Source organism: Athene noctua, chromosome 1 (genome assembly GCF_965140245.1).
Source record: "Athene noctua chromosome 1, bAthNoc1.hap1.1, whole genome shotgun sequence".
In the NCBI taxonomy this organism is placed as follows: Eukaryota; Metazoa; Chordata; class Aves; order Strigiformes; family Strigidae; genus Athene; species Athene noctua.
Genome location: NC_134037.1, coordinates 115,364,401 through 115,382,110, shown reverse-complemented (window position 1 = coordinate 115,382,110; position 17,710 = coordinate 115,364,401). Strand labels below are relative to the sequence as shown.

Sequence of the window (17,710 nt, the reverse complement as noted above, 5' to 3'; positions counted from 1 at the left end):
GACACCTGATTTAAAATTTTTTTTTTCTTTCCTGACAGTGAAAAGATGTCTTCAAGGGGTCAAAGCTATCCTGCCGAAGGAGATAGCTGTACAGATGCTTGTCAAGTGGTACAATGCTTATAATGCTCCAGGAGGACCAAGCTATCACTCAGAATGGAATTTATTTGTGACATGTCTCATGAATATGATGGGTTACAACACAGAGAGACTGTCCTGGACACGTAACGTAAGCAAGCTCATGTTTGTTTTCCTAGCTTATGTTAATGCTACTGATAATTTTCAAGATTCCAAATGGTTAGAGACACATCGAATTTTGTCAGAAATGGATTGTGTTTTGTCTTAAATTACAAGATGCCATTGAATCAATTCAGTATTGCTAAATTTTGGGCCTACGTCTTAGTCTGTGTTTATCGTGAAATATATTCTTAAGGTACTTACCACAACTGTATTGGTCAAATGAAATAAAATCTTCATAATTTATTTTTATTTCATGACTAACACTGGTGCATTAAAGATTTGAATCACCTAATCCATATTAAGCCTATTTTTGCTAGAAACAAATCACAACTCAGAATTTTCTTTCCTAAAGAGGATTTTCAGTGTAGTTTTTTAATTACAATGTTTAAAGTTTTATTTCAGCTGTTTTACTGAATGTATTTGGATTTTTCTGAAAGTGAGTTTCCTGTTAGCAAATATGCTTGCAGTACTCTTGGGGGGCGGGGGAGTGGAGAAAGGATATGTGTACAACTGAAGTGAAAGGAATTACAGTATATCTACATTACTACCATTAGCTCAGCCACAGTATTTCCTCTGTCCTTGTAAATACCAGATGTTAGGCAGTCAAACTGAAATTCATACACCATGAATTTCATGCTAGTCATGTATTGCATTACCTAGCTGTGTATAGAAGAAAATGGAATTGCAGTATATGTTTTATATGAAAGCAAAGTATATAGAAGTACCCAAAGCAATGTCATGTAAAGTTTAGTTTTAATTAAGATGTTGTTATAGGTGTTGATTCACTTGTGCAACCTTTAAAATTTCAATAGTGATCTTTTGATTTGATTTTTTTTTTTCTTTTCAGCTTGATTTGGAAGGATCACTTTCACCAGTTATTGCTCCAAAGAAGGCTAGACCATCAGAAACAGGGTCAGATGAAGTAAGAAATCGTTCTCTTTTACAAATAAGAGCCTTTGGAGAGGTTGGCTGGTTAATTTGGTTTTTTTAAAGGCAAACCACAGGAAATACCCTTAGAGTATGGCATTTCATCTGAACTCATCTGAGATTACAAGCCTTTGGGCAAAGAAAAGTTATTTTGTTCTGTGCAGTGGCTGCATCATGTGACCTTATTTGTCAGGGTTCTCACTTCCAGAGAAGTAGGTTGGACGGAATTAAATATGGATCACAAAGCAGTCCCGGATAGACTCCTGACAATGTGAAGTCTCTCCTACATGCTTCACCCCTTTAAAATGAAGTTGTCTTACTCCCATGGCTACTCAGCACCTTTAGCAAGTTAGGAACATCAAATTATATACTTCAGTGAATGCACTGATATTCACAAGATTTAGTGGAGTGTTTAAGATTGATTCATTGGGGTTTGTCTAGGCAGGAATAGGAAGCTTTCATATGGTCAAACAGTAAAGTGGATGAGGCTTACTGTCATCTTGCCATAGGAGGCTTACAAGATGAGGTGGTCCAGTTGTGCTATTAGCTTTTTGTGGGTTGACGGCTCACGGGGTTATGGACTACAGTCTACGTGGAACAGAAGTCAGGATCTAATGCCTGATGTGCTGTGATAGGGGAGGTACAAAGAAGACTGGGAGCACTAGGTGAATTGCATAAATACTCAGTGAGGTCTCATGCACAGAACGTTGATACAAGGAAGGTACTCTCAGCTTTCTTTTGTCTTGTTCTTTTAAATATAAGGCTTTGATTCTTTTATGCACACTGGGGGGTGAGGGGAAAGAAACTTAACAGTTGAATCTCTCTGGCTTGCAGCATTTGTGCAGCACGTTTACCATACAACAATCACATTTGTATTGGTTTATAAGGAAAGAACCTCTTCTGGAACAGTGCTTTGGAGTTATCTTGCTGGAAGATGATGTTCATTGTGGAACCTCAGTCTCTCTGTCCTGTTTTTTTGGTCTAGGACTGGGAGTATCTCTTGAACTCTGATTACCATAAGAATTTTGAGTCTCATCCTGTTGCCAAAGCTTTGCGACTGGACCCTCTGGAAGTTTTGGCTCCAAAGGATGACTTTTCACAGAGCCTTAGTTTGGATTCCTCAACCCTCCTTTTCCCCCATATTCCTGCTATTTTCTTTGTTCTTCATCTCATCTATGAGGAGCTCAAATTGAACAGTCTAATGGGAGAGGGAATTCGTTCACTTGTTGTTCTTCTGGTTCAGCTGGCCAGGTATGCCCAACTGACAAATTGCAGATATATATCGTGCAGTGTCTCTTGATGATGGGTGTGTATTTTTATAGGGAATTTGTGGATTTCCAAGAGTGGAGCAGACTTTTCCTGTATTTGAAGAAAATGAAGGAATGTTTAAAACCTTATTGTGCTTAAAAATCTTTGCTGTAGCACATTTCTTATATGGTTCTGGCCACTCCTCAACATTGGTGTGATTAACAAATTTTTAGATGCCACAGCTCGGATTTTTTCTACTGTATTGTCACAGCTCAGCTCATGAGATCTGTCATAGGTTCTTTTTTGTGTGGCATCTTCACTGCAGCTAGTGACTGCACCTTCATGTCTTCCACAACCACCTTCAAGTGCATTGCATGCATACAGATAGATAGATACAGGCATGTGTTTAAGTAAAAGGCCCAGTAACATTTCCCTGAGCTTTATTTGCCATTTCAACCAATTTTTTTCTATGGCTATAGATTCTTCCCCAGTAGCACCTACTATAGCTGGCTGGCTAAAGGGTTCCCAGAAGTGGCATCCAGTCCCTAGTGCTGAAAAGGTTGACCTGTCCTCTATTCTGTCCTGCCAATGAGAAGCAAGTCTTTTATTTCAAGACTGTGTGTCTTTTGAGGCAGGCAGCTGTTAAATGCATTCATGTCTTGCAGGTATCCAGCAGTTTCTCTGGCTTTAACAGTTGGAATTTGGAGTAAACTGTAGTGACAGTAGTCACACCTTAGGTGGTGGTGGAGATGTGGGACAAAACAGAATGACAGTTGAAGAGAAATCACTGAGGGAAATTTTAAACATACAGATTCACTGCCTAAGGAATGGGCAGTTGCACATGAGCAGTCTTAGTTATGGGAGTCAGAACTTCCCTCCTTATATCTAGTGCATACACAAACATTAACAAATCTCAACAGAAAATGTCATAGAAATGCAGGAAGGTAGAGTGGATTTTTTTTCCCTCTAATGTGATTAACCTCTCTCTCATTCTAGGGACTTAAAACTTGAAGCTTACATAGATTATTACTACAGAGACTATCCAGCTCTTGTAAAAACCTCCAGACAGACTTGCATCATTGACCAAGGTGAGTTTAAGGCTTTACAAAGCAGGATATTCGGTGATAATGATGTGCAAATTATCTCTAATACTAAGCACCTTGGTAACTGCTCCCTTTAAAGCTGGTCAGGACAAATTGCAAAACTGCTCCTAGTGCTGAGGCTGCCTTGTTCCTTTGTTTTCAATAGCCTTCCTAAGAAGGCTGGAGTGAAATTAGCATAGTATAGTCAGTTGGTGCCTATAGTCTAGTGCCTCATGGGACACTCCACAGAACAAGGATTTGGGAGGGAATGATGGCTTCATGTTGGCAAACTCCCAGCTCAGGCTGGCTGAGAAATCTTAGCAGACAACTGTGGAAAAGCCTGGCAGTGAGATGTGCCTCTCTTGTGGAAAGTATTGCTAGGCTGGCAGGCGCTCAGTTTATAGGTCATAAAAACTAAATCAGAGCTAAAACCACAAAACTTGAAGTTAAAATAAGATCCTATATTGTCTGTACGCTTATTTAGTGTCCTATGAGCTGAAATTTACTAGTCATGTAAGAAAACTCTTGTTTCCCCTGACCAAAAAAAAATCTCATAGCATTGCTCAAGCTTTGCTACTCGTATTTGTGGACAGGGAAGGCAAAGAGCTTATAGTTAGCTTGTCCTCTCACTTATGCAATTTAATGTTGTTGAATTACAAGACTTACTGAATTACAGTGGGGTTTTTGAGAATTACTCTCTATTTATTTGTTTTCACTGTGGGCTGAGATAACTTTTGTTCTTGAAAGACAGGTGTCTCAAGTTTTCGTTACTGTCTAACTATAAACTTCCATCTAACAGGAGGGAGATGTGATCTGTAATGTTTTGGGGAAATACTATATTTTTGTTGCTAAAAGAAGTACTGTAGGGCTTGCTTTGGGATTCGTGGAGAATTATTGTGCATTTGCCATGAACTCAGTGTCATTGTTGTTAATGTGATTAAGTCCAAACAGGTTTCATGCACCATCCCACATTTTTTTCTGCTGAGCCTCCAAGTATCTTCCAGTGGCTGAGTTCCTGTCTGAAGGGAGAAGCAGTGCAGCCTTATCCTTACTTATCAAGAATCTGTGAAAGGAGCAAACTGGTAGTACTGGTATGTACTTTGGTACAAAAGATATGCTTTATTGTGTCAGCATAGCAGCACTGTGGCCAGGATTTGCCCCAGCTGCTTAATTTCCTGCAAGTGAAGTGTCCCCAGTGGGAAGTCAAATAACAGAGGGTTTAGTCATACTGTGTGGAGCAGTGGGGCCATACTGTAGGGGTATTGAGCCTGTGATAAATAACTGCTGTAGCTGTACTGTTTGGAGACAAGCACCTGCAGGTGTTGCTGCTCCATACTAAGTAGACATTATCTGTCTGCATGAAATTTTCATGAGTATCCCTGTGCAGTGTCAGCCTCTCCACAGGAAGAATAATATGTATCTAGCAGAGAGAAATCCCTGTAAGTCCTCTCTTCTTTTCTACTGTTTCAATATTACTGAAGGGTGTGGATGGGTTTTAGCAGGTGGGAGGAGGTATTTGAGGTTGGAAGGAGAGCTAGTGAGTGCAGAGTGAGTAGCCTATGCTTCACTGCGTATGGGGTTTTTTGTGGTTTGCAGTAGTGGCATGTGCAAAGTAATAACGTAACTCGAAGTTAACTGTATTTTGTGAGTGAGAATTTCCTGGCTTTCTTCTTGGGCATGTATCAGCATAAATATTTAGTCACGTGAGTAGTTATAAGTGCTGATGTTATCTTCTGGTCAGCCTTGCTCACCTATTCACAAAGCATTCATGGAGAAAACCTGCCAATACAGGATTCAAGGCAGAGGTGTTGAGCTTGAGGTGGTTGAAGAGCAAACCAGAGAGGAGAGACTCTGATCTGATCCAAGTGTCCAAGATAAGTTGCAGAGTCTCTGATAGGAGCTGCTAGGAGTCAGCCTGTTCTCTGCTTCAGTGTGGAAGGTTGAAGCAGCAGCACTGACACTGTTTGAAGTGCTGATGCTTTCACTTAAAATTTGCCTCTGCATTCAAACTCTGAAGAACTGTAGCCTTTCCCTTGGATGATCACGCGTGTCTATCCATCCAACTCTGTCTGTGTGACTTGCCTATGCAGAGGTCAAAACTGACATGTCAGCAGTGTATCTTATTGGAAGATCTTGATGAAAACCACAAAAGATTTCTACCTGTGACTTTTGCTTTGGGCATGCCATCTTCTCTGGCAGTATCCAAAAGTAAATAGCCTGACAGAACGCTGACTTTTGCTGGCTGAGAGTGGACCATGCTTTGAATTAAGAACAGCTCTTCAGTCAGAGTCTTCACAAAGTAGCCAATAATCAAGATGTGGAGGAAACTGAGTGAAAAATTATGTCTGTAGATGATGTGTGTGTTTTGCAAGAGAAAATAAATGAAATGAGAGAAACGTGGGAAGTATGACTAGGAACGTGTTTTCCTGTTTAGATCTCTTTACCTTTGAAACAGTTATTAGGGCAAATTCAGTTAATTGCTTCAGGATGTATTTTTTCCAAACTCCAAGATAGAAATCTAAAGCATAAGAGTTTGTTACTTGCTTTAGTTGTTTCAGTTTCCTTTTACTAACATGGTTTTCACAATAAACCTGTCCCACTGTTTTAAGTGATTAAAGTTAGCTTCTGCCAGTTGGACTAGGCAGATTAGCAATAGCTGCTCGCTAGATGACTTTGTGCTATGGTGTCTTTTTTCCTATCCAGAGTGTGGCTCTGTACATACTTGGTGATGAGAATGCTGTATCTAATGAAGCCTCCCATTATTTGTACAAGATTACATCAGGTAATGATGCTTTGATGCCATCATAGTATGTCCTAGTGTCTAGTTCTGTCTTTTTGTTTGGAGAATGTGGAAGTAATGTGACCTTGTCTTTCCTAGGACAACAAAAACCGCAAATAGAACAGGATGACAATCGGTATGGTAGTTTTTTATTATTTTAAACTTTTGAGTGTTTGAATTTTTGCTGACTCTTGGACTAGCTTTTATTGGCTTCTCCTTTATTCCCCTTTATTTTACAGATGCAGTTTCAGACACAGCACATCTGTTTCCAGCCTGGCTGAAAAGTTAGTTATTTGGATGACTAACGTTGGTAAGAGCAGCTTTTATCATTGTGCATTTTATGCACTTTTATGCAACAGTCATAAGTAATAGTCTTGTGCTTGCATAAGATGAGATATATAGTTTGATAAATCAGTTTATTTTTTTTCTCATTAATTTTAAGGTTTCACTTTAAGAGATCTGGAGTCTCTCCCGTTTGGTGTGGCTCTCCCTATCAGAGATGCAATATATTACTGTCGAGAGCAGCCTGCCTCAGACTGGCCAGAAGCAGTTTGTCTCTTGATTGGGCGTCAGGATCTGTCCAAACAGGCGTGTGAAGGGAACCTGCAAAAGGGTAAATCTGTGAGTATGTGCATAAATGGATTTTACAGTACTGGGTATTGGGCAGAGCACTCTGTTCAGAAACTTCCCCACCATCTGCTGATGCTCGGGGCATCAGAAGGTGCAGAATTCAAGACTGAGGGCAACACAGGGCTTTACGTGCATATGAGGGTTTCAGTATAAAACCCAGCATCCGGCACAGGAAGAGTAGGCATGCGTAGCTGTGGAAACTGTCAGTGTAAAACAGATTTTAAACTTAGGCATGCTGCTTAGAAGTTTTGCCTGCAGAGCTATTTTATTGCCTCTGTAAGTCGTCCTCCTCTCCAAAATAGGTGCACCTTTGACAGGTGTTGGAGAGGCTTTGGGACTGTCCAGAAACTCTGAAATCAAAACAGCAATGGCACAGGGAGAAAGAAGTGGATATTTGTCAGTCTGGTTCTTTCTTGGGTTGGTATGTCTGGCATCTCCGTCTTCTCTGGAAGAACTGGATTGCTTTCTGAAATACACTTTTCATATTTCTTTTTTTTTTTTTTTTTTTCCTCAAAAAGGGTTTAGTTATTTGTATCCTGAAGTAAACTGCAAAAAAGCATGTGGTATTTTTCTCTCAAATGTTTTCTTCTAATGGTGGGAATCACTAGCATCTCATATAGTTTCTAGCTCACTTATGTGTCTTGCTGAGGACACTCTGGAAGTCAAAATTCTTGAAAGCTGGCTAGTGGGATGCATAAAAATATTTAATAGTAGCAGATTGTCTGCAGCCTTTTCAGAAATCAGGAATAGGTCTTAGTCAAGATTCTTTTTGCTATCTTAGCTTTGGAAGTGATATTAAAATTATTCATATTTTTTATTATAACAGTATCTTCATGAATAACCCCATATCAAAAAATTCATTTAGCAGAAAAATAAATGAGCTACGTGTTGAAATCACATGTCCCACCGCTCATTAAAAATCCACTTTATTTTTGCCCAACTGTAACAGTACTGAATCTTAAAATTATGATAAATTTGATTTTTATCGCTTACTTTATAATAAAGCCTCGAATACATGTTACCTTAAAAGGATAAATGATCTTCAAACACCAAATTGTTTGTCATTTCTCAGGAGGGCAGGGTGGAGTTTCCTGTTTCAAAACGGACGCTGGCTATATGGGTGGTGCAGTTATGTATTGAGATTTAGTACGTATTTATCAGAAGAAATTGGTTTTCATTCATCAGCTGCTAATTTACTTGCACTCTTGGTGTCATATGTTACCAGTGAGCCTTAGGAAGACCCTGTGTTTGATCTAGTGTGTGTGATTCTGTATCTTTCAGCTGTTGAAATTCTGAGGTATAGAACAGGAAAAATGACCAGTTTAGAGAGAGGTGTGGGGTGTTTTGTTCCTAAGTTTATCATATCAGTATTTCTCATCATCAGTGCCTTGTTGTTTTTTTAAAATAAATCTCATCTGTGAAAGATGGAAAAGAAAGAGGAATATATGGGCCTACCTTAGGGTCAGTGTCCAGATGATTTTGTCAGACCATAAGGAAGCAGTATATTCTGCAGAAAAGCCTATTTCCGCAGAACTCATGAAAAAAAAAAAATAAACCGTGCCTCACATAGAGCGACAGCGTTGTTGGAAGCAAGCGTAAGGCAAGCAGATTGTGGGCATACTCTGTTGCATCCTGGCTTATGCTATCCTTGCTGTTCTTGTCAGTGGTCTTGTGTGTCACTTGTGTGATGTGAATAAACAGAGGGACACAGTCTTAAAGGAGGATTTCATAATCTTGCATAGAAAGAGGGGCTTTTCCTCAGTGCTTCTAAGCAATGAAATGCTTCAGTTTTTCTGGTCACGTAGCTCTGATGAGCAAGTGCAAAAAATGTTCTGATACTGTGGTGAAACCCAGGTTGGCTGGCAGTGACAGACGTTTGGAATTTATTGTTATGCAGGTGGACTTTTATTTTAATAGGTAGCTTGGTTTTTCCAAGGCTTTTTTTTTTTTTGGTAGGGAGGGATCTAAATAAAGCCCTAGTTAATGAAAACATCAATCACTAGAACAATAAAACAGGTTCTTGAACAGAATATTCAGAACAGCAGCTCTGGTTGGGTTGAGGGTCAGTAGGTACTGACACTTCTAAAAGCAGGTTGTCACCAGAGGACTGTGGCTGTCCCTTCTGGAGTTTAACCTCTGCTTTAATATACGTTGAAATGCTCATCTGCATTTCTGTCTTTCACTGCTGAACTTGAAGAAAGAAAACACGTGTCTTCACAGTCGTCATAGATAATTGTGTAGGCAAGGAGGGGAAAGCCCTTGCCTACTAGTGGTCTGAAACAAGAAATAGTTTTGAAAGAAAGATAAATATTTCATATGTCACCTCTTCAAGCTCCCGCTTGTCAGTCCTTGCTCAGAAGCCTTTGATACATCTTTGATGTATTTGAGGTGTTACCTCCTCCTCTCTTGATAGTTATTTATCCCATTTAGGTGTGCAAAAATAGTTGATTACAATGTTCAGAAATCCTTGTGGTCTTCTAAATGAATGTAAGGAGTGTGTGAACAGTGTCATTCATGACTGGATGAATCTCAGTCCATTCTATTTACAGACCAGTGCAGATAATTGTGCTGAGTGCATCCAGGTTGTGGTGGTGGTATTTGCTGGCTTTCTGATAGTTACCAATATCTATATGCACTACTGGAAATTACTTCTTTCCCTTGCAGTCTGTGGGCCCAGTGCTGTCCTCAGATATTCCCTCTGGAACCGAATCAGAAGAGGATGAGGATGGCATGAATGACATGAACGAGGAAGTGATGTCGCTAATATGGAGCGAGGATTTGAGAGTGCAGGAAGTACGCAGACTCCTTCAGAGCGCCCGTCCTGTACGTGTGAATGTAGTGCAGATGCCAGAAGCTAGTGACCATGAATACATAGAAGAGAAAGAAAATCGGTAAAAACTGTCTCTGTTTCTAGCAGTATTTTGTTAGCATTTCACTCAGGTGAAAAATTATTTGAATCTTTTCAGTGACTTAAATATGTCTAACCAAACAGTGCAATATATTTTAGTCTGAACTGAACATTAAAGTAGGCAGGCCTGAGTGAAGGACACGTAGAAGAGGGTTGGATTTCATAATCCAAGTCTTTGAAGCTCAGTGTACATCAGAATTGTGCTGTATTTGATTTGGAGGTCTCTCTGGATTGGAGCAGCATATGGGAAAGATTGTTAGTTTGAACCCCAAACAGCATGTTGAGATTAGTTAGGGTTTGAAAGCAATTTGTAGTATTTTTTTTTTTCCCCCACCTAAAAAGTATGATATACAAGCAGGACTTACTGTGTAGAGAAAAAATTTTCTGTAGAGATTAAAGCAATGTATGTCCTGCCTAAAACTGGAGAGACCTTTGTTCAGGGCTGATCTTAGGTCTAAGCAAGGATCAGGGGACCTAATTAATTCTATGGAAACCAAATTCTCTGCCCCATCCCTCTGTCTTTTGAAACCTTCTATTGGAGCCATTATACACTTAGTGACGTCACAATCGTCCGTGTCTTGCTTCTTTGTTCCATTATTTTGGAGGTGTTAAAAGTATCTTCTTTAGGGAAAAAAAAACACAAAACCAACAACAAACCCACAAAAGAAAAAAGCAAACTTCAGAACATTGTTAACATGCAAAACTTTCTACAGAAGTAGGAAGCTAAAAGAATGCATTAAATTGTCTGACCTAACAAGCTGAGTAATCTAACAAGTCTAGAAAGTGTTTCCAGAGTAAATTGTAGAGAATTGTGGTCAGCATTCTTGGAAGCACATTATTAATTCTGTACGCAGGTTATTACTAGATGTGATCACTAGTCATAGCAAGATCCCATACGACAATCAGCTTTCTTTTGCTTTCTCCTTTCACGTTGGTTCCGATATGGCTGTTAAATTGTGTGTAGCACAGATTTATTTAACTAGCACCTATCTTTAAGGGAAGAATAGTGGTAAGTTTCAACATGATGTCAGCTAAAGTATATATTTGAGACTAATCTTGTAAGGACCAAAGATTTGGTTCAGAAGTTTGGCCTACTAAAAAAGGAAAGACAACATGCTATCTCACAGTTGGGGAAAAATATGGTATGTCCAGTGCCTGTTGTCTGTAAGTTCACTTTATATCATGTATTTGGGAAAATTTTCAATATTGAACAACTAGCTTGGTTTTTCTGTCACCTCACCAACAGGCTGTTACAGCTGTGCCAGCGAACCATGGCATTACCTGTTGGAAGAGGAATGTTCACTTTGTTCTCATATCATCCTGTTCCAACGGAGCAACTGCCCATCCCTAAGTTGAATCTAACTGGTACGTTGGTCGGAGTTTCTTTTGGTTGTTACCCCATTTCTTTCTGAACCTCTTGTAATTTTTATAGCATCTTTTGTGTCTCTCTGCAAAGAGTTCCATAGCTTAAGTGTGCTTTTTGTGAAGTAGTAGCTCTTTTTGTCTTGAATTTGTCACTTACTAGCTTCTTGTTGTTAGGCCGATGTTATTATTATCTAACACTGACACCTTATATCAGGTACATTCTGAGAAGCAGAGAGAAGTGAAATAAATTGCCTAAGGGCACGCCGCTTATCAATATTGGGGTCATACAGGACTGCAAAGTCCACATTGCTGGTTTATCTACTGTGCTTTGCTTCTGTCTTCTGACACCGAGGGTGTCTTGGATTAGAAGTGTTACTTAGCCATGCTGCCAGTGTTTATTCACTTGGCACCCTACTGAAGTTGAGAGCTGTTTCCAAAGTGGTTTGGATTCACCTAATCGCTTTTAATTATTTTGTCATGGGCAGGCCGTGCTCCTCCTAGGAACACTACTGTTGATCTGAACAGTGGGAACATCGATGTGCCTCCTAACATGGCTTGCTGGGCCAGCTTTCACAACGGTGTAGCTGCTGGCCTGAAGATAGCTCCTGCTTCACAGATAGACTCTGCTTGGATTGTCTATAACAAGCCCAAAATTGCTGAACTAGCAAATGAATACGCAGGCTTCCTCATGGCTCTGGGTCTCAACGGGCACCTCACAAAACTTGCCACGCTCAATATACATGACTACTTAACAAAGGTGAGGCCTTCTTTCATTGACAACAGAGAAAAATATCTGTAGGTCTTGAATTCTTTAAACAAGAAAGAAAAGCCAACAGATTTCTTCGAAACTCTGAATTGGAAGTTTTCTGGTGTGGGAGAATATCAGAGTTGCTTCATTAACGTTAGTAGTGCAGGACTTTATTTCTATTTAAAAGAATTTAAGCAGTTTTATCACTAAATCTTTTCATATTGTGCACAGCTCATTGGGACAGGCGAATGGAACACTGAGACAAGCGTTTCTCCTTAACATGTTGTTTTCTTTGATCGTTGTTTGTTTCCTTTCTCAGGGCCATGAGATGACAAGTATTGGACTGTTGCTTGGTGTTTCTGCTGCCAAGCTGGGCACAATGGATATGGCCATTACGCGCCTCTTGAGCATCCACATACCTGCCCTCCTGCCACCAACTTCAACAGAGCTGGATGTCCCCCACAATGTGCAGGTGGCTGCTGTGATAGGAATAGGCCTTGTCTATCAGGGCACTGCTCACAGGCACACAGCTGAGGTTCTGCTGGCTGAAATAGGTAGGTGAAAAAAACGGGATGTGGACTGGGAGAGTCAAGATGTGTGAATGATTTGCACCAATGCATCAGGGAGCTGCGAATTTTAACTGTACGTCTCCCACCACAATATTCACCTCTCATTTTCCAAAGTTCATCTTCTGTTTACAGAGGCACAGAAGTTACTGTGAACTGTGTGTATAGCACAGAGTCATTGAATTTAGTAGAAGAAATATAGCAGTAACATTGCTAGACCTAGATACTTTTTCCATCTGGAAATTTTGTCTGGTGAGAGGTGGTTTTGGGGTTTCTGGGGTTGTCAGCTACTTGGTAAAAGGACTGCTGCAACTACCTGTTCCTCCTGACCTAGATGCCATATCTGCAGAGGTGCTGACCCTCTACAGCATTTGAACAGATCTGTTGCACACTGTGTACCCAAACACATCTGATGCTTCTCAGACACTTGTTGTTTCTTATGTCTGTCCATGAGAGAGCTGCCATCAGAGAAACCAGAGATGGAGTCACTGAGTGGGGAAAAAATTATTTCCTCTTGGAAGGGTGGTCTTTTTGGCTCAGTAGCTTGGCAGAAGTACAGCCATTATGTCCTGAATTCCTCTGTTCTGAATTTTGCTTAACGCTTTAGTCTTCAAGAGCTGATTTTGAACAGCAAATTTCTGATCTGAATTATATCCTCATTCTGTGCATAGTTCTGACTTTTATTTGTAACAGTTAAGTTCTTATTAATGTTTATGTGTAACTTTAGTTAAATGAGACTGTATGGCTTATTAGAGAATGGGATACATTTTAAGGGTGAAATTGTATCTGTTAGGTTTCTGGTAATTTGATATGTGCAATCTTTGCTAGCAACAGCTTTTGAACTCTGCTGACAGTGTTTGGATAGGTTCAGAATCTTAAAGCATAGGCAATTGTAACATGACGTTCTCAGTGCGTCTCTGAACTCCAACTGTATCATATATGCTGCTTCTGGAGGGGTTTGCTATTCGATGACGGATGAGTTAAGTGACAATTACTTGTAATTCCACTGTGAACTTTCCTGACTTGATCTTGAGAAGGGACAGATTATTTTCTTCGTGTCATTAGGAATGTAGTGCTTAATTAAGCAGTGTTTACTTAGCTGGAATTTTAAAAGATGAATTTCACCGTTCTGTTTTCTCTAGGACGTCCCCCTGGACCAGAAATGGAGTACTGCACAGACAGAGAGTCCTATTCACTTGCATCTGGGCTAGCCTTAGGCATGGTTTGCCTAGGGGTAAGTGTCTCTCTTCATCTCAACTACAATTAGTAAAAGAATTGTTATATATCGAGGTGGGGTAACAAGAGCTGTTTCATCCTTGCCTCCCAACTGCCTTTGGCTGAAAGCATTTTTTTTTTCTCATATAGGAAGGCACTTTCATATTATTTCTTCTCTTCTTCATTCCTTAGCACGGCAGTAATTTGATAGGCATGTCAGACCTCAATGTTCCTGAGCAGCTTTACCAGTACATGGTTGGGGGTCACAGGAGATTCCAAGCAGGAATGCACAGAGAGAAGCACAAGTCTCCCAGTTATCAAATCAAGGTACATGTTGATGACTTTTGCTCGTTTAAGCTGAAAATAGCAATAGTTAGAAGTCAGAGAGGTGCGTGTCTCGATGCACCAAGTGACTGTGTATGTGCATCACTACAGGATGTTGCCTTCCTAGTCAACTGATCTGAAAGTATGCGTTGTGTTTTCACAGGAGGGAGACACCATAAATGTGGATGTTACCTGTCCAGGTGCCACACTTGCACTTGCTATGATCTACCTAAAGACTAATAACAGGTATTACCTTGGAATTGCTCAGATGTTTTGCAGTAACTTGTGATAGCAGATTAAACTGTTGTAATGTTGGTTCTGCTTTGTGTGGCTTTGTCAGTTTGGTGCATTGTTGAAATATGATGTATTATAGATACATAGATATGATGTATTATATGTATATAGAAACCCTGTTTCTTTACTGTGCTCTGCAGATCCATTGCTGACTGGCTTCAAGCACCAGATACCATGTATTTGCTGGACTTTGTAAAACCAGAGTTTCTTTTATTGAGGGTAAGATTTTCTTTTATATCATTTGTACATCTATTTAATGATACTAAAAAAGCATGTTCTTTTTTGTTTTTAATCCAGCCCACATGCCTGTCATGCAGAATCCTTTAGATAGCTGGTAACCTTGTTGCTTGCTAGCCATATTCATACCTTCAAACGATTTCTGCTTGAAGTAAGGCAGCTTGCATGTCATGCAGCACTAGAGGCAGAATTTATTGAGAAATATTTGAATGATACATTTTAATTAGAATGTTAAATTAAATGTTTGGGTAAATTTTAATAGCTTATCCTAAACTAATTTCACAGATAAAAAACGTTAGGCCTCAGCATCCGTTACAAGTACATAGTGAATTTTCATCTCAGCTTACCATCAAAACACACAGACCTTGCAAGGGTTTATTCTGTGGTTCTTTTTTCTGCAAACAAAATTTGCATCTCTTCATATCAGAAATGACAAAATAGATTTTAAGGCTGAGAAACGGTGAAGAAGCTAATGTGTAGCTGGATTGTCTATGTTTCTGGATGCAGTTAGTACATTAAAAAATACTACTGAAATATGTATAGATTGTTTTATTTTTCTTCCTTATATTTTTGCTTTCTCACTTATTTAGACCTTGGCTCGATGCCTGATTTTGTGGGATGACATCTTGCCCAATTCCAAGTGGGTTAATAGCAACGTGCCTCAAGTAGGTATTTACATTTAATGTGTTTTGCTTCCCAGTTTTAAATCTCACTGGACTGTTCTGCATGTGAACGTTTCCATAGTCATATGAGCTGCACAAGAAAATGTATGTTAATAGTGTTCACATGACAGGGATGACTTGTACATTGGATTCCTGGACTGTTGTGGGAGCGCTGGGGGCTCCCATCCCATAATGTTAGGAAGGAGAGAGTTGAGGAGGAATGCAACTATTGAAGACAAAGTGGTGCCAGAGAGAGAAAGGGACTGAACTTTTCTCCACATTGACCAAGCCATGTGCAAAATTACTGCAAGGAGGTTTTGGCTGAGCATTAAGAGTACCTTTTCAACAGTGAGATCAGTGATATTCTAAGATGTGTGGAATATTTAAGACCAAATTAGATAAATATCTATCAGAAATACACGATGCTGATGGTCTGTATGGCCTCTTGAGATCTCATCCTGTTCTGCTTTCTCTCATATTTGAGTACATAACAGTAACATTGTGCTTCTGACACAGTCTTGCCATCATTTTAGAAATCTTTAAGGAACCAGATCCAGGAGCATTAAAAGGTGTCCCTTCTGGATCAGGAGTACAATGGAGCAATAGCACATGTAAAAAAAGCCAGCTTTTATATGCCTGTTTATATCACTTACGAGCCCTCAATGCCCAAAGTTTCAGTAAATGAATAATTTTCCCCGGGATTAACTTGTCTATCTTTTATGCTTTTTGTAGATCATAAGAGAGAACAGTATATCTCTTCATGCAACAGAGCTGCCTTCATCTGAAGACTTGAGTTTAGAAACACTGGCGTAAGTAACATGAAAAATTATTCTGAAAAATGTAACTGAACTCTTTATAGAGATATAAGTATGCAAAAAAAAAAATCTCTCCCTTGATATTTAGGGAATTTTATTCTCCATTTTCTGTAAGGATAAGTCTTTTCATTCTTCCTTTTTTTAATTATAAATGAGTTTGCGTATGTAGATGAGGAGAAGAGAAACATTTAGTCATTTCCTGTTTATGTTACTTCTTAGGCAAGCTCATGTCTACATCATTGCTGGAGCATGTTTGTCACTGGGATTTCGATTTGCTGGTTCAGAAAATCTGGCAGCATTTAAGTGCTTGGTAAGAGGAGAGGGTTTTTTCCCCTTCAATTTCCATAGAGCTTTAACTTATCTATATTTAGTATGCATTTCTTTCCTTTCCAGTACAAATACGCAACAGATTTCCTGAAGTGTTTGTCAGCACCGACGGCTTCAATAGTAAGTTCTTTCTAGTTTTTTGTCAATGAAAAAGTGTAATGCACTTTGATTACTCTTACCAAAACCTTAATGGAAACAAACCCATCCCTTTTACTTTTCTATATTACAGACTATTTATAGAATGTGGCAGGCCTGTGAATCATTTTTGTTAAGGATTTTGCTGATTCTCCACTTTCCCTCTTTCTGTGGAATGTGGTTTTCGAACTCGGGTAGAAAGCAGCATATTAGACCAACTAGAAGCATGCATTTGACCACAGAAGTGTAATAATGCCTTCCCTATTCTACTTGAAGACAGGTCACTATAATCTTGAAACATGCTTGAGCGTCTTGCTGCTGTCTCTCGCGATGGTGATGGCTGGCTCTGGAAACCTGAAAGTCCTTCAGCTTTGCCGTTTCATGCACAAGAAGACGGGCGGAGAGATGAACTATGGGTTCCACCTGGCTCACCACATGGCCCTGGGGCTCCTTTTTCTGGGAGGTGGAAGGTAACTCACCATTTCCAAAGACAAGTTTTCCTTCTTTCACCTCTCCTGTAAAAGCAGTGTGCAGTTTACTTGAATTTCTTTTCTTTTTTTTTTTTTTTTATAACATGGATGCATAAAGATGTTTTCTGTTGCAAATGGAAGTCCTGTTGTCTTCTAGATACTGCATTACTTGAATGCCACAGGAATGTTTCTGGCTTGTGTTTATTTCCTACCACTACATGTTCATTTTGACTGCTGTAGGAACACATTTGTAAATTCCTTGCCTGTATGTACTTTGCTACTGTGCTTCCCTTCCCTGGGACACCAAAATAGTTTGAATACCTGTGCTAGTGGCCAGTGTTTGTAAGCAGGGAAACTAATAGACAATGTTTTTCTACAGATATTCACTGAGCACTTCAAATTCTTCAATTGCTGCTCTCCTTTGTGCTCTGTACCCTCACTTCCCTGTTCACAGCACGGACAATCGGTAAGGGTTTGCTAGGGTTTGTATTTCCTTGAGCTAAATCATCTTCTTACAAAAGAGGCAAATGATCTAGGTTTTTTACCTAGGTGCTCTGTAAATAAATTTTTGGAGGTTTTCCAGAAATAAGTGAAGATATGACTGTAGTGATCTTTGATCAGCAAGGCAATGCAAGCAGGTTTCCTGAGGCTCTACGCTGTGTTCCTGTGACTTGACTGTTCCAGTTTGCTCAGCTGAAAAGATTTTCATGCAAGATCTGTTTGTTTATGACTCTTAATCAG

The 17,710-nt window shown here is 39.6% G+C and overlaps 1 protein-coding gene across 4 annotated transcripts in view; it reads left to right on the top strand.

Annotated features, from left to right (window-relative positions):
* The window catches only part of ANAPC1 (anaphase promoting complex subunit 1), a 33,706-nt gene that overhangs the window by 8,701 nt on the left and 7,295 nt on the right, over positions 1-17,710 (top strand). For 3 of the 4 annotated variants that reach the window (XM_074913911.1, XM_074913077.1, XM_074915643.1), the window contains 23 exons: positions 39-226; positions 1,085-1,159; positions 2,150-2,415; positions 3,409-3,500; positions 4,437-4,585; positions 6,198-6,276; positions 6,373-6,409; positions 6,513-6,583; positions 6,716-6,894; positions 9,568-9,794; positions 11,058-11,176; positions 11,662-11,933; positions 12,244-12,478; positions 13,633-13,724; positions 13,898-14,032; positions 14,193-14,275; positions 14,464-14,542; positions 15,151-15,225; positions 15,955-16,031; positions 16,257-16,347; positions 16,431-16,484; positions 16,776-16,969; positions 17,349-17,435. In XM_074913911.1, coding sequence (XP_074770012.1) covers positions 39-226; positions 1,085-1,159; positions 2,150-2,415; positions 3,409-3,500; positions 4,437-4,585; positions 6,198-6,276; positions 6,373-6,409; positions 6,513-6,583; positions 6,716-6,894; positions 9,568-9,794; positions 11,058-11,176; positions 11,662-11,933; positions 12,244-12,478; positions 13,633-13,724; positions 13,898-14,032; positions 14,193-14,275; positions 14,464-14,542; positions 15,151-15,225; positions 15,955-16,031; positions 16,257-16,347; positions 16,431-16,484; positions 16,776-16,969; positions 17,349-17,435 — 2,956 coding nt within the window. Of the gene's footprint in view, positions 1-38; positions 227-1,084; positions 1,160-2,149; positions 2,416-3,408; positions 3,501-4,436; positions 4,586-6,197; positions 6,277-6,372; positions 6,410-6,512; positions 6,584-6,715; positions 6,899-9,567; positions 9,795-11,057; positions 11,177-11,661; positions 11,934-12,243; positions 12,479-13,632; positions 13,725-13,897; positions 14,033-14,192; positions 14,276-14,463; positions 14,543-15,150; positions 15,226-15,954; positions 16,032-16,256; positions 16,348-16,430; positions 16,485-16,775; positions 16,970-17,348; positions 17,436-17,710 lie in introns of all 4 variants that reach the window. The other variant, XM_074914782.1, reaches the window with a different exon arrangement.